The 16,307-nt window shown below is 43.1% G+C and overlaps 1 protein-coding gene across 3 annotated transcripts in view; it reads right to left on the bottom strand.

Moving 5' to 3' along the window:
• The window catches only part of SECISBP2L (SECIS binding protein 2 like), a 45,825-nt gene extending 29,871 nt beyond the window's left edge, over positions 1–15,954 (bottom strand). The window contains exons 1-4 of one of the 3 annotated variants that reach the window (XM_090029024.1): positions 15,389–15,953; positions 7,196–7,211; positions 3,271–3,449; positions 871–1,195 (exon numbers count right to left, since the gene is read on the bottom strand). In XM_090029024.1, coding sequence (XP_089885150.1) covers positions 871–1,195; positions 3,271–3,386 — 441 coding nt within the window. In that variant the 5' untranslated portion in view covers positions 3,387–3,449; positions 7,196–7,211; positions 15,389–15,953. Of the gene's footprint in view, positions 1–870; positions 1,196–3,270; positions 3,450–7,195; positions 7,212–15,388 lie in introns of all 3 variants that reach the window. The other 2 variants (XM_090029023.1, XM_090029022.1) reach the window with 2 other exon arrangements.
• Positions 15,955–16,307: the final 353 nt, after the last annotated feature.

The following is a 16,307-nucleotide window of genomic DNA, read 5'->3' as shown; positions in this document are numbered from 1 at the left end:
CGGTCTCATTCCCGCTCCTGGCACAGAGGTGAGAGCAGGGCTCTGGAGCCCAGCACAACTGTTTGTAGCCAGCCTGGGCTCTGGACAGCTGCAGCAAGCAGCAGACAGGCTTCAAACAGCTGTCCCAGGCTCCACAGCTCTGGCATCAGCTCCATGCTGGTGGCAACTCCGTGTGCACCTTAGAGTGGACAGCGGGGCAGCGCAGCCTGCCCTGAGGTACCCATGCAGTCACCGCCAGCATGGAGCTGAGGCCAGAGCTTTAGAGCCCGGCACAGCTGTTTGCAGCCTGTCTGCTGCTTGCTGCAGCTGCCCAGAGCCCAGGCTGGCTACAAACAGCTGTGCTGGGCTCCGGAGCCCTGCTATCACCTCTGTGCTGGGAGTCGGGGAGAGACTGGGGCTGCGCTGCCTCAGGCCCCTTCCCCACTGCCCGCTCCAATGCATGGGTGCACGCACCGGTACGGAGCTAATGCTAGAGCCCAGAGCCCAGCACAGCTGTTTGGAGCCTCCCGGCTGCTGCCAGCCAGGAGCCCGGGTAGTGCTCCCAGAAGGCTGCTGGGACACTGCAAGCCTTGCTGGGAGCAGCCTGGGCTCCCAGCTGGCAGCAGTTACCCAGAGCTGGGGCTGGCTGTGGTATACCAAGTAAAATTGCCTCGCGTGCCATGCTTGGCATGTGTGCCAGGGGTTGCCAACCCCTGCTGTAAGCAATTATACTGTTGTCTCTATCTTTGTAGAGAAATCAAGGATAGAAAAAAAAGTGGTATTATATACATATACACAGGACAGAAGTCTTCTGCTTTTGTGCAAAGTTATTTCTGTATGATTTTATTTCCATTGTTAAGGGGGGGGAAAAATCAGTGCCAACACACTTACTTTTTGCATAATTGGTCCCCTGTTACTGCTTCTGCTTCGCTGGTTGGATAATGGAAAGATCTGACCCGACTGGCTTGGACGATCAGCGCATTCTGTAGTAACTGTATTTACAGCACTTGCTGTTTGAAATGGTGTAGAAAAGGGTGTAGGAAAAGGGTGATAGAAGCCCATAACTTGAGCACATGGTGCTGGCATCAACTGGTAGTATGTATACTCTGTAGAAACAGGTGGCTGAGCAGATATAATAGGATAGGCGAGGTATGGTCCGGCAGGATTTGGGTTAGGCTGTTGCCATCTGATGTCATTATTATATAATGGAAATTGCCTGTAAAAACAAAAGAAAAAGAATAAGTTCATAAATAGTTACACATACAACTGGAGCAAGTTTACAAATAATTCAGAAGAAAAAAAATTACTGAAGAAAAATTAATGAAAAAAAGAAAAGCTAGGAGTCCATACAACAAGTTTTGAATAGCATTAACTCAATTGTTAGAACTTCCCAGAGCACCATGAGATTGGGAATGCAAGTGTAGCAACATATATATTTACAATCGCATCCCCTATCTATATCAGCTGAAACTAAACTGAAGCATAATGCAACATGCTTTTTAATTCCATGATTTCAATATTTTCAGCACACTAGAAAAAGTAAATGAATAGATACTCAGAAATACACCTGGTAAACTTCTAGACAAATGGAGTAGCAGTATTCCAGTTACTGGTTTACGCAGACAAAGTCTTGTCTGGTAAATAAGTGGGGGAAACCCACTAGCTTTCACTGCTCCAAAGCTCCTAGGTCCTTTAACACAGATTTTCAGAAGCATATGTTACTGCAGTGACATACCACTCTACCCAATTCTCTAGTCCTTGAAGCACTGAGAGGAAGTACTGTGGCCCATCCCCCATTTTCTTCTGTAGCATACCACCAAAACATCCCCCAGGAAGTATGTGTTCAACTCCATTCCTGCCCAGAATCTGAGAGAAATAGGTGTGTCACTGACCTCAGAGTGCAAGATTAGGACTGAAAATGGACATCACCTTTGTGCTGCCATAAAAACAACTTTTATGGCAGCACAAAGCCCAAGCAAACAGAGAGACACCCATGTCTCTTGTCATGCCACAAAGGCCCGGAATTGTGGCTGTAACAACAGGTAATAAGAATTTGTGTTATTTTTTTTAGCAAGCGACATCTGTTGCTCTATAGCAAGAGAACAGAGGAAGTCCAGAGCTTTCCATACTCCCCATCCACTATGGACAGGCATTTCTGGGGTTTCAAGAGCCCAATCTTATGTACCTCAGAAACTCCCCTGCAAAGGTATTCCTGGGGCATGCAGGATCCTGGGTTCCCTGCTTGCAGAGGTATACCCCAGGAATCCCCTAGCAGGGGATTCCCTAGGAACCTCAGGATTCCTCCATTTGCAGAGGTACACCTGAAGTCAATTCCCCCATTTGCAGTTGCCCTGAAGGACTGGGTCCCTAAAGCCCCAGATCCCTAAAGCCCCAGGAGCAGGACAGAACCAACCCGTGTAGGATAGTGGGTGACATCTGTTACTCCAAATAAGCTGATCCCACTATCACCCAAATGAAATGGGCACATCCTGGCACAGCTGATCCTGCTGCAAGGATGATGTGTTTATAGCCTATGTCCACATTACAGCAAAAGAAAACCTAAGGGAAAAAGATTCCTGGCAATTTTGCAAATGTGCAATAGCTAGTTCTACATACAGGAAATGTTTTATTTGAAATGCTACTGCGTATACATTTCTGAAGAACGTCACGGTGCCGTGCAACTGTTAATTAAGCCTTTTCCCTGAGAAGCACAAGCCATCTTACAGACAGGAACACTGGTACAGAGAAAATAATTAACTTTAAGGCTACATATGCAACAGATGGCAGAACTGGGACTAGAATAAAGTTTGTAGCCCTAATCCCATGTGCATACTACTGTGGACAAATAAAGATTATGGGCTGGCCTCTGACCATTAGCTGCACACCAGTCTACCACATCAGGATCCAAATTAGTACCTTGCTTTAAAGGCGGCAAGATTCAATTCAAAAGTCAGATCACTTAACTGCTCTGGCAAGTTTAAGAGTAGAGCAAATAGTTTCAAGAAGGATCTGTAGGCAGCCCTTTGAACAGGGCAGAAGACAAACAGAACAAGGAGGCTAAGAATGATGTGGATTAAAGGAAAAAAATGGGGAGGAAATATTCAGCTGTTGACTTCATTTCCTCATCTATTAAAGAAAAGATCAACTATAATAAGAAAGTTCCAAAAGTCACCAATAGATGGATGTTAAGGTAAAAAGTTTACAGTCCCTTCTTCGATTGTTTGAAATTGTGTCAAAAGTTTGAAAACTTATAAGTTATATTTAAAAGCCAGAGTGACTTCCACAAATTACCTGTTGGACTGATTTTCCTGTACAAATGGGTAGCAAGTAATCAGATAGCTGGGAATAGGAGTTGGTTCCATTCCACTAATACCTCCACTGTCATTAGGAAGCGCCATTGGGATCATTACAGTATCAGGACCTTTCTTCTGAGGAATAAATGGTTCTACTTCAGCTGACAGTTTGACATTCTTAAGAAAGAAAAAAAAAAGCATTAGGACATAGCATAGAACATTTTAGACATTATCAAGGCTTAAATAAATTAACATGTTTCCAGTGCTCTTACAGAGTATTAAGAGTTCCCCTTAATTCAGGTCATCTGAGATGAAGACCTTTAAATAGGTAAGGTATCTCAGACATTTACTAGTTGTACTTCTAAAACCTGTGTAGGCTTTAAAAGTAACATTCGTCTCATTATGACTCCTCAAACTTTGAGGAGACCCCTCAACTGGTAACGTGTGTGCATATGCAGAAAGGGAAGAAAGGACAGCTGGAAAAAGGTGAGCTGCCTCCACTCCTGTTCCTCTGCTGTTTATTTGGGACTATAGCATCTTCAAGTTGGATGCCATGAACCAGAAGTTCCCCTCACCCCCTTTTCCATTTTAGGATTATAAATACATGATTTCATCTTCATTTAGCAGGGGATTTCTATTGAGGAATTTGGAGTCTGGGGGTTCAATCAGTCACAAGGACAATAAGCTTAAGGGTACAAAAAGAGTTTTGTAATGCTCTGAAGAATCTGGAAGGCAGTTGTGATGTTGACTGGAAGGATGTAGCAAGCATAGGTGCTGTCATGAAACAACATTTGTCATTTATCATCATCCTTTGCATTTTCAAATCTCCACATAAATACTAATTAAGAGAGCACTGAAGATGCTTGCAGAGGAGATACTGCAGAGGAGGCAGGCTAGATGGATATAGGTGGAGCTTCTATAATTGCACTTAGACTGAAACCAATACACAGATGATATAAAAACAAATGGTCTAACATAGCAGACTTCACAATGAGACAATCTTTAACGAAAAGCCTTTAAAACAGATCCAGGCCAATAGTTCTGTTGTTAATGTAAATGGGGCATTATAAGAAAAATTATTCTCTACCCACACATTCTAATGCATTAAAAAATTATCAAGCTCCGCCACAAAGATTAGATGAAAGATGATGTGTGAAAATGTCATACTATGTTATTTTGAAGAAACAAACCATTGTTAATGGATAATAATGCCAAGATGCAGTGCATCGTGCACAACAGGCAGTGTTCTTTTTAATAGGCCCCTCAGCATGCAGGTGTAAAGTGCAGGACACATGTTACAGCCTTAGCTGTAGCACAACTCACCAGAATCAACAACTGTTATGAGACTGCTGAAATACCAAGCTAGCTCTGCCTGCTCATGCCTCTGACCAGCACGTCCTGACTGACATTAACTAACAAGTTTATTCAGGTGCAGTTTAAATATTACTGCCTGAGATTACACCCCACCTCCTTACAGCAGTGTTCAAGAGGCAAATACATGCGAGCAGTGTTTGTGGGGGGAGGAGTGGGAGAGAAGGGAAACAAAACAATTCCAAAAGGGACTTGAATAATTATAGCTCCAAAGTGGAGGGAAAAAGCCTTTTTTTATACAATGAATAGGACTTATTTTTAAGGACTTAAATATCTGTCCAGTACGCCCACTGGCTGAAGAGCTGTTAAACCTTAACCTATTACAAGATCAAGACCCTCTTCTGCAAGGAAGTGAATCAATCTAGCATACACAGCAAAGAGGTTGCTGCACAACCACCAGTATGGGCACAAACAGACATCAGGCCCCTATTACAACTCAGGACACTTTACATAAACCACCAAAAGTTAGATGCTCCCCCTTCCTCCTCAACCCAAGGGATGTTCACCTACTGGGGGGTGAGCAGGGGCTGTAGCCAGCCTGCACTAGCCCTGGCCAGCAGGCAGAGGTTCTCCAGCAGCTTCCCAGAAGGCTGCTGATCTGCTCTCTTCTCAGCCCTGCCCCCGCCCCCCCCCCCCCCCCCGCCTCCCTCCAGCTCTGGAGCTGTCAGCGAGGGGGAGGGGGCTCCTGGCCGCTGAATGTCCAGAGCTCAGCAGGAGGGGGCAGGGAACAGGGCCCCCCCCAGCTAGGGCATTTGGGATACCTGGGAGGGGGAACTGCGAGGCAAGGGGGCTTTGTTCTACCCCCATCCCCCAGCTCTGGCCATTCAGCAGCCGGAGATGCTGGAAGGTAAGAAATTGAGGCCCTCCCTTTGCAGGGCCAACCACTCCCCACAATACCCCAGCCAGGGTAGCTGGGTTGGGCTCAACAGATGAGGCGGCTCCATTCCTCCCTTCCCCCACCCCAGCTCTGGCCATTCAGCAGGCAGCACAGAGCTCCCAGCAGCTGAATGGCCAAAAGGGGTGGGGTGGGGTGGGGTGTGGTGTGGTGTGGTGAGGTGAACAGAGCCCCTTCATTTCATGGGCCCCTACCCCAGCCAGGGTAGTTCAGGATAGGGGGCCCTACAAGGTGAGGGAGGGCCCCCCCTCCCTGCCCCCTCCCTTCAGTTCTGCCCATTCAGCAGCCAGGAGCTCCTTCTCCCCCTCTCCCTCCCTCCCTCCCCCCACAAGCCCGACAGTATGGGGGCTGGGTGTTGGGCTGGTAGCCCCATCCTAACCCTGCCCCCCTCACAAAAGTAAGTTAACCCCAGAGGGAACACAAGTTCCTTAAGGTGCTCTGCTTTTGAGTGCCTTAATGCAATACCTGATTTAACCTGTTTAATTTTTTTTGCACAACTGGCCATTTAAAAAAAGAGCACTGTCAGGGGCCTGACTGCTTGAAAAGTTCACTACTGCCTGCACCCTACGTGACCAAGACCCGTGGATTGTTGGGTGAGGAACAATGGCAGAGACACTCAGAGCAAATTGCATTTGCACAGGAACCTTAATAATTTTGCATTCATGTATGTTCTTAGCAGTGACTGAAGAGAGAAGGTGGTAGATTTTAGGCTGAGCTTTAGAGCTGCTGTAGGTATTATCTTAATCATTAAAATACACTATAGCCATAACATTAATTCCATTGCCAACCGCAAGCTGCTAGTTTTTATAATCAAAATTTAAAAACTGCTAGTAATTTGGAGGCAGACCCTCTTATTACTGTTATTATAGAGTTTGAAACTCAAAGCAATGTGGACATTTCTAAACGAAGCAAATACAAGTGCTATGCAACTTACTCTTATCTATGGTCACAGTAGTCCAGTTAATAGGGAAACCACACAGTCTGCTACAGCTATTCCTGATGACATACATGAGGAAGAGAATTTAAACATGCCTATGGGTATTTAATAGGGGGGTTTGGGGTTTTTTTCAGTTCTTTCTCTGTCAGCTCCAAGAATCAAGAATTCCTTTCTCCTGGTTTACCACCAAGTCCAGTGTAACCACATTTCTAACTGGCTCTGTCTAATTAGTTTAACTTTGTCCCATAAAAGTTCAACCCCTTCTTTCTTCGAAAGATTATCCTCTGAAAACAACTACATATTAAGCCCATGTTTATCTGGCTGGCTTACTCAAGATTACTTTCATGACGTGGGGGAAGTTTCTGAAGTGCAACAACCGCTAGGTCAAAGTGGCCATTTGCAGTGGGGCAGCTGAGTGCCAAGTCTCCACAACTCTCCCACTAAGAATCAAGTATATTTACCGTTTCAAATCTGCAGTGCACCAGACAGGCAATTCACAAAAAAATCAACTAAACTCAGAAGTGTGTTAAAAACAAGTTAAATAATGGATGCAAAACACAGCATAACATCTTTCATTCAGTGCATTGTTTGAGAAACGTCTCTATCTCCAGTTTCTTTAATCTTGCACCAAGAAAGCACCAATGCATCACTGGAAAAAACAAAGCACACACAAACAAATGAAACCCACACGGTTGGCTCTGCTCAGGCAAGCTAGCTTACCAAGTATATCAACTGCCTGTGGAGTTAAGAAAAATAGCACAGGATAAGTTTTAGCAGAAAACATAAGAGGAGCATAAAAGTGCATGAGTACTTGGACAATAGTAAGAATATTAAATTGAACTAGAAAACCAATGTTTCAACACATTGAAGACATGACTCAACGTCGTAGTGGATTCCTAATGATTAAATAAAGGCGGCCATTCTCAGAAGTGCTTACGTTATGAACTTTACTACCCAAAAGTCACTCCATGTGGTCCAGCAGGGTCTGCATTACAGATGAGCAAGCACTTCCACGCTATGCAACTACGGCCAATCATGTTCCATCTAGAGAATTGGTTCTCAGCCTTTTTAGATTCAAAGCTCCCTTCAGAAAATGCCTACTCATTTTTTGAGTGCAGAAAAATAATAGAGCAGTTTTTCTGCTGCACAGAACCCCAAAACCACAACAAAGCAGGATGCTTTTAACACCATGGGTTCCTATTATTCTGGGCTTATCTTGTGAATGATGTTTGCTAACATTGTGCAGCACCCCACAGCACCCTTGAAAGCCACAGTAGCTCTGCTACAGCTCAGAGGAAACCTGAGAATGGTTAGGGTGTAACCCTAGATCAGTGGTCACCAACCTTTAAGTAGGAGATCACTTTTGGCACTTAAGAGCAACCCAAGATCTACCATGTGCCACCGCCACCCCACACCCCTGTCCAGCAGGTAAGTGGGGGGGGCGGAAATGGGACACAGATTGAGGCAAAGGGAGAAAAAATTATTTGGAGGTGCACCTCTTGAGCAGGTAAGTCCCACCCAGCCAGGGCCACACTCAACTTACCCCTGCTCCTGCCTCTGCGGCACTGTCCTTCACAGCAGAGGCCTCGATCTAACCCCTATCCCTTCCCTCCCCCACAGACCGACCTGCTGGGCTGGGGTGCACATGTGCATGCATGCGAGCACTCAGCCCCCACACAAACCTCGGATCTACCGCAAGAGGCTCCGAGATCAAGATCCACTGGTTGGTGACCGCTCGCCTAGATGGCAGGCAACACCCTGCTTGACCGGAAATTTGTTATGTGACCATGGGCAAGTTATTTAAACTCTTAAAAGTTCAGTTTATCAGCTGCAAAATATGAGGCTGCACAAATATCATGAGAGTAAATTGATTAGTTTTTTTAATTACTTGGATACAACACTAACAGGAATCATAAACACGGACAGACCCAAAGATCCTTCCGTACTGAAGGAATCTTCATTTTTAGCTGTAATGAAAACCAAGCTTTATTCAAACTGTCTGTTGGTTTTGAAATTAACTAATTTAGCATCAAATTTGCCCCAACTACTGGGTTTCCCACAAAAAGCAGTTTACATGCTTGGAGGGATTTCAGTTCTCACATAGCTAGCCAGTTACAATGTCAGAGTAAGCCACTGAGAAACCAGTATGTGGCCCATATGCATGGCCAGAGAATTCTAAGTTACTGTCCCAATCTGAAATGTCACCTTTTCTCAATAATATACCACATGGCTTTGGGCTCAGACAAGAAGTCCTTGAAAGCTGGCAAGAAATGTAAATGGGAATTTTCAGTCATTTGTCATCCAGATGAGGAACAATCTCAAGTCAGCACTGTTCCCTGGTTGCCCTCCTGACTTGCTATCACTTTCCTGGTTTAACCAACCAGGTACTCTTCTAAAATCAACCTAAGGGTTAATAATGCAAAAAAAGAAGCAGAACTAAGTTTTTTGTTTGTTTCGTCCAAACTAGGAATCTTAAAAACTAGCGAACTTCCACAATGCAAAATAATGCCTAGAACATTTTTCAAGTATTGAACAGAAAAACTAGGCAGCAGCCAGTTCTTCAGTGAATCTCTGCACTGCGATGCACCTGAAATAATTGTTTTAGAATAAGTTGATGCTGTAGTCACTGCTACGACGGCAGCTCAGGCAGACAGAGTCCAGCCAACTTCAAGGAGCTAGTTCAGGCACTACCAGCAGTGAATGCACAACAGCATGGAATTCTGAGGGCTGCAGAACCTGCCTGAGAAGTCGGACGAACAACTCAGGTAGCCAGCCCTTGCTGAACTCTGTCCTAGTGTAGCCACACAGCTATCAATGCCTGATCTAGCTAAGTTAAAGTTAAATCGTGCATGTCAAAGCAGCTGCTGTAATGTAGATAAACCTTAAGAATGCCAAGCACTTTGGCCTTTACTCCAATGTACAGCATGTCTTACCAATCTGTGCATTTCTTCCCCAACAGTGTTTTGGGAAATATAGAAATATAAAGATCATTCTTTAATACCAAGTCCCTGAGCAGTCTGTCATTAAGATGGTTTCTCTATTATTTTTCCTCCACCAGTGTCACTTCCCATTGTGCTTTATATTAAAAAAAATTAAAATAAAAACTATACCACTATAGCAAATATAACTTAATTAAAGATAAGAGAGACCACTGACTAAAGTAACATTTCTCATTTCCATGAACAACTGAAAAGATGCCTCACTCTGTTAAGATATCTGTACAGGTATTCTGGTTTTCTATACTACATTAAAATTTCAAGAACACTTGGTGACATTTCTTAGGAGGAAGGTTTCCAAGATCAAGTTTTATCCAACTTGTTGTTACAACTGTGAAGAAAAGGGTGGCTTTAAATTTCATCCAAGACATTTGGGATATAGCATGTCATTAGCAAAGAGGTTTAAAGTGGTCCTCCTATTTTTCTGTTTCTGCTTCCATTCTTTCTTCAAAAAGAAAACAAACAGGCAAAAAAAAGCTAGGATGGATTGGATTATAAGTTGACTACAATGAAGCACTCTTTAGAACTTCACTATTAAATTTAGCTTCACATCTCAAACAACATTTTGCCTCCAAAAAAAAAAAAAAATAATTTTTTTAAAAAATAAACTCTGGATGGACATTACATTGTATGGCATTTTACTTCTAGAAAGAGAATGTTAATTGAATAATAGAGAAGTTATTGCTATATTGTGTCAATAGTTAATTAGCTAATATGTATTTGATCCACTCAGATTCCCTTGTCAACATATACTACATAAAGGATACAGGGCTATATTAAAGAAAACAGCATGCCCTGAAATGCCAAGGGACCTGGCTTGGGATGGGGAGGTGTATTAAGAAATTACATTTCTTTTTCTTGCACGTTTTATGAGCCTGTCACATTTGGTTCTTAAGAACCTAATCTTAGGTCAGAGTTCCCTTACACAACTCAATGTGTCCTAATACCAATGTTATCTTTTGGTACAAGTGCATGCGTGTATCTATCTAGTCTCTCTCACCAACTACCTGCACCTATGAAGAATTGTGCAACATTTGTGCATCTATAATTAATTTAGGAAAATACTCATTTTAGTCCAGTTGTGTATAGCTGTTATCCATGAGAAATCCATACTAAATACTACATTTCTGAAAGCAGAAGACATTCCAACTCTTTGTACAAAGAGTAGTACAAGCCAAACCTATCACCATGGGGTTCCAACCCCCACCAGGGTTCTAGGTGCTGTCATTTACCTGAAGCTAGTGACTGTTTTGACACCAACATCAACAAATGCAATAAGACCTTAAATAGCTAATTAAAAGAAATAGCTTCTTCTCATAAAGCAAGATACAGAAAACAGTGCATGTATAACATGGCTTTAAGCCTCATCTCATTTTTAAATTTAACTTTTTCATGTTTTCACATCCTTCTGCACAAAAGCAAGTTTTATTGAAACTGTTTGTTGGTTTTGAAATGAACTAATTTAGAAATAAGAGAAGTTTTACTGCAGCACTATATTGATAAATGAATTGCTGGTTCGTTGAAACATTTCTTATAAAAAGAGTTTTTAACATTGTAGTTTTTAATTTTAGAGAGACATTTTTGCAACAAAGTTCTCAGTTTTAACTGAGAAAATATTTTGCAGCAGCACATTATATATTTCAGTAAAACAATTACAACTCTTCCAAGACAGCATATATACTGAATCGACCCTTTGTCTTCTATATAAAAGCTACTGTAGTCATCAACAGCTGCAAAGACAGAAGATGACACTAGCAGGAACAGACTGGTAAACTCTGTCCTATAGTTACAGCACTGTACACTTAATCTTAGAAAAGTTTTTGTTCATTGTAAGTTAGCAGCTTCCAGTATTGCTGTTAAAATGGTATCTCTGTTGTCTTCTAAGAGAGCAAAACTAACACTGTACATGGTGTAAAAACATCTCTAAATGTGAGAAAAGAGATGCATATGTTACATTTCAGAGAAAGAAAATAAAGTTGGCTGTTTTGCTATGTGTAAGTCTGGAAACAAGAAGTCTGGTTACAAAACACAGTTAGATAACGACAGCTTCTAAAATTTATAATGTTATGGTAGAGAGCGAGTGATACTGTAGCCATTATGGTTGACAAATTATGCAAGGCAAGGATTTGGCGGGGCAAAAATCTTTTATTGACAAAATGCATGATTGGGATGAGGTGAGATAAGCTTTCAAGACATTCTTCATTAGGTCTGAAGAAACTCGAGGTCCCTCCTCAGACCTCATTAACAATGTCTACATTCAAAAGTTTGTCTTAACTTTATTCCAACTATACAGTTGGTACAATTAAAGATTTCACCCCAAAAAGATTTTGGCCTCTCAAATTATTTTTAAGCAACTTTTAAAATTTTGCTCCTGAATGTGTTTCAGATGCCCAGTAGTAACTGCACTATGCAGACAGGTCATATTTAACCTATTTTAAGAGCAACACTGCAAACATGGGAATCATTGTTACTATAATTAGTTGACTTCCATATGACAGATAGGCAAGGAATGGTAAATATGCAGCCTAACTGGATAGCACCAGTATCAGCCATTTTAACACTATAAAGAATACAGTTCTACTCCAACAGACCTGGAACTAGGATTTTCAGTGTAGTCCCATCAGACTCAGATATTCTGGGCTACATTTAAGCAATTTACATTAAGTGATTTCTCCTCACATTAATCTTCAATCATTACACCTTCTTCCAATAAGGTACTAAATCCAAGGAATGTACATTTATAGAATTAAAATATTTGAAATCTATAATCACATGTATGCGTATCATTTCAAATTCTACAACATCTAAGGAAACAGAACGTGGATCTGTTTAGTTTGTTAAGCAGTCAGTATCTCAGAGCAGGTGAAAATGTTTAACCCATTTCACTTTTGCAACTGGTATGCTTTGAAAGACCGACTGGTTCTTTTTTTGGTGACATGATCCTCTACATCTCATTTGTGATGAACATTTTCATAGTGCATGATGACAACCATCAAATACACATGCAGTGCTGTAAAAATACATTACTGCAGTGCTGCTTTGGCCAGATACAGCAATAACTCTTCAAATGGGAAATTTAAAAATTATTAAGCATGACTATACCAGGTCATTCAGCAAGTGTGTTCTGTTTCCTTTCATCTAAAGACTCACAGAATCAGAATTCGGTCATGCTATTATGCAGCAAAAATATTTCAAAAGGGAAACAATTTAAAATTCACATTTCTGGTGTTAGTTTTCTTCTTGAAAGTTTCAACACTTAAGATGACTATAACTGAAAAATGGAAGAAAATGTTTCTCTTTCTTCAAGTTTATTTTATGCCAAGGCTATCCAGGTCATTTTCCCTTCATTTTGTAGGTCTTGCCAACAATGGAGGAAATCCAAAAAAAACAGAGAGAAAAATGTGATTGTGTAAGAGTCAAATCCAGATCCTAGGCAAGACAATGTAACACAGCAGGCAGAGGAAGGAATGGGAAGTCAGAATACAGAGCTCTTTTTCAAGTTTTGTCACTGGCTTGGTGGGTGATATTGAAGTAGTCACTAAATTTGTGTGCTTTAACATCAAAAGAAAAAAAAAAAAACCTCCCAACTTAAGACTCACAATACCTCTGTGAGTAGTTAACATTTCTAAAAGTGCTTTGAGATCTTTTCAAAAAAGGCACAAGTGGGATTTTCCCTAATGGCCAACAATAAATCTATTAACCATTACAAGGCTTAGACATGAACACATCTAATTCCACAATATCATAATCTGCTGGCCTCAATTTTTCTTGCAGTTAATTCAAACAGAATAATAGAGAGTTTAAGGAATACTAACAGAGGATGTTATTGATTAATATTTTGCAAGTCTACTTTATTTCCCAGCTGCTATTGAAATCAAAGACCTTAATCACTGGCCTAAGCAAGCACACACACATGCACGTACCATAATCTTTACTTTTTTATAAGGGAACAGTGTTGTCAAATTAAACTGTCAAATGACTTATCACCACTTGCACGAGTAGAAAAACTTGTCTATCCTAATCTGCAGCTGCTAATAAATGTCATCTAATTCCCACTAACTAGTCTGAATGAACACAATTTCTGCTATGGACAGAACGAAACAATTTTTAACATCCTTTAAAGAAATCACAACAGACCCCTCAAAAATAATAGATGTTCTCTATTTTAGCAATCAAAACCCTTTAAGTGGCAAGAACCATATAAACATTTTAGCTAGAAAGAGACTAAGGGAAATCCACAGATATCATCTTCTGTCACTTCAGTTTGTTTTCTTAACATGGACAGAATATGTTAATACAAGGTATGTAATTATTCTTAGCTTTCTTTGATACCAGTTTTTGTTCACATCGATTTCTTCAGATGTGCCCAATTCCTTACCCTCTACCTACAAATGCTATGCCCGTGATGTGCAATACAACATTTGCTATTCAAATAGGCTCATTTTCTATTATCCCTATGAGGGGATGTCAGCTGCTTTTCTCCCTCATTGGTAACAAAACTCTTCTCCTTCCCTATGGCTATATACCTAACTACTATTATCCCATGTCTCTAGGCTTAAGTACTCATTTACAAGTTGTCACGAACCTCAAAGCAGAAAGTAACACAAATGAACACCAATATACCTAAACTAATTTAGCAACATCATAGATCAGTTTATATTGATAAAGCAAAATTCTTTTTACTTATTATTAAACAGAGTTCTTTGGTCGAAGTACACTCATGTAGGCTGCTGCTGGACATTTGGAAGGCTTAGGCAGAAAAACATTTACAAAATATCAGAAATATACCACTTTTTATTTTGGTAATTACCAAACAACTTAGGACCCCCAGTCATGGGCAAGGAATACACTTGCTTAGGCACCTTCCCAACCAGAAAGAGCTTAATTCAACTTCTGGGATGAAAATTTAAACCTAAATAAGTCAAAATGATCAACAAGATCTTCACTGGGTGAATAATCACAAAGATTTCCAGGCCTCTTGTGACCTATATCTACAATCAAGCAAAACAAAGGAACGCTTGAACATGTGCATGTAAATCCTTTCCAATTAAGAGCTCTAACTACAATGGACCAACACCTCACTTCACAAGAGTATCCTATTTAAAAAGGAACCCCCCAAAAAGTTTAATAAAAAAGATAAGCAGCTACCAATTGGGCAGAACAGGCCAATTTGAATTTGACAGGCAAAAGACTTAGCAATTTCTGAAGAGTCCAGTAAAGAGAAAGGATGAAAGAGCCTATCACACATCACAGCAGTAAGCCTGGAGTAAAAGATGCATATTGTTTACTGACTGATCTGGAAAAAAACCCTGAGTACAAAGGTAGCAGTTCCAGCTGCTGCTGAAGGGCTGGTCGACTACCGAGGCTTGCAAATCAAGGCAACTGAGAGCATAACTGACTTCAAAACCCTGGAAGCCATCACTGGACTGCACTTAATCTCCCACCAGCCGGGACCTTCAAGGCTCCCCTTCCCACACACCACTGCCTCCTCATAATAAGTTTACTGGCTGGGGAGGGGACAGCTTTTGCCCCCAGGGTCTCTCTGGGACCAGCCATCGGCAGAGCAGGGCCCTTCTCTCACCTTCATTCAGCAGGTAAACGGCACCAGTTCAAAAGGCTCCCTAGCATCATACTAATTCATGACAGGGCAACCATCAAGACAACCGCGATTAATAAATGGGGACGGGGAAGGGGCCGAAGAAGTTCTGAAAAGCCGCTCGCGCTGACGGGTATATCCCCCCCACGTTTTCCCAGCCCCCCCGGACGGGGCCGGGCCCCGCAGGACGAAGCGCCGCGGTGGCTCCAGACAACTCGATGAGGGACAAACAAGCGCGGGCCGCCCGGCCCGGCTCGGGGCCGTGCTGCCCCCCTCTCCCCCAGGGTGACCCGCACCCTAGGGCCCGGCCCCGGCCCGCACCTTGTCGGCTTTGTCCATGACTCCCGCGGCGCCGGCGGCGAAGGCAGCCGCTCTAGTAGGGGCGGCGGAGCCTTAGAGCCGCCCGCGTCATGGCCCGTCCGGCCGCTCCCGAGCGGCACCGGCCCCACCACAGCCAACGCGGAACCGAGCACCGGCGACGCCACTGACGGAGGCGAAGGGCGGAGGTAGAGGCCGAGCCGGACCGGGCCGGGGCGGGGCTGGGCCGGGCCGGGATCATCTGGGACGGAAGCCGGGCGGGCTCAAACCTCGCGCAGCGCGTTCGCCGAGTGGCGGCTCAGCCAATGGCAGGGCGGGCAGGCGGGGGCCGCGGGGCGCCGCGTTCCTGGCTGCAGGGCGAGTTGCTCCTTGCGGGGCTGGAGCCGCTTGTCTTCCAGGCGCCTCCGCACAGAGAGGAGCTGCAGTGGACTGAGTCGCGCCACAACTCCGCCTGGCCCCATCTCCCGTGTCACAGTCAGGGTTGCCGACCCCCAGGGTTGCAATGGGCGCTCCAGGCCTTGGAGATCTCTCTCCAGGAGATGCTGAGAGTCACCCGGCCGGGAGAGAAATAATAGGGCATTTATTAAAATAAATATTAAATGTTGAATCCGATTTAAACAATAGTCCAGTGGGTTTTCATTTTCAAAATGTAATAATCATGTGCGTTTGCCTTCCTGACGTAAAAGTCGTCACATGGTAATCCGTACCTGCTATACTCAAGCATGTAGACAAGCTTGTGCCACGGGCGCGCTGCTGTTCCAGACACCTCCTGGAAGACTCAAGCAGAGTCATAGTGGTGGAAAGATGAAATGGAGCAGGGACTGGGTCTGCCCAGGGTTTTTTCCCCCACTGTTCCTCTAAGGTCTAGGTTGCTGTGATTCAGGGGCTGTGCCCTCACACCTATGCTCCATGGCTAGGATGC

This window comes from Crocodylus siamensis, chromosome 15, assembly GCF_052110815.1.
Source record: "Crocodylus siamensis isolate JL-2025a chromosome 15, ASM5211081v1, whole genome shotgun sequence".
NCBI classification, from domain to species: Eukaryota; Metazoa; Chordata; order Crocodylia; family Crocodylidae; genus Crocodylus; species Crocodylus siamensis.
This window is presented reverse-complemented; position numbering and strand designations above follow the sequence as displayed.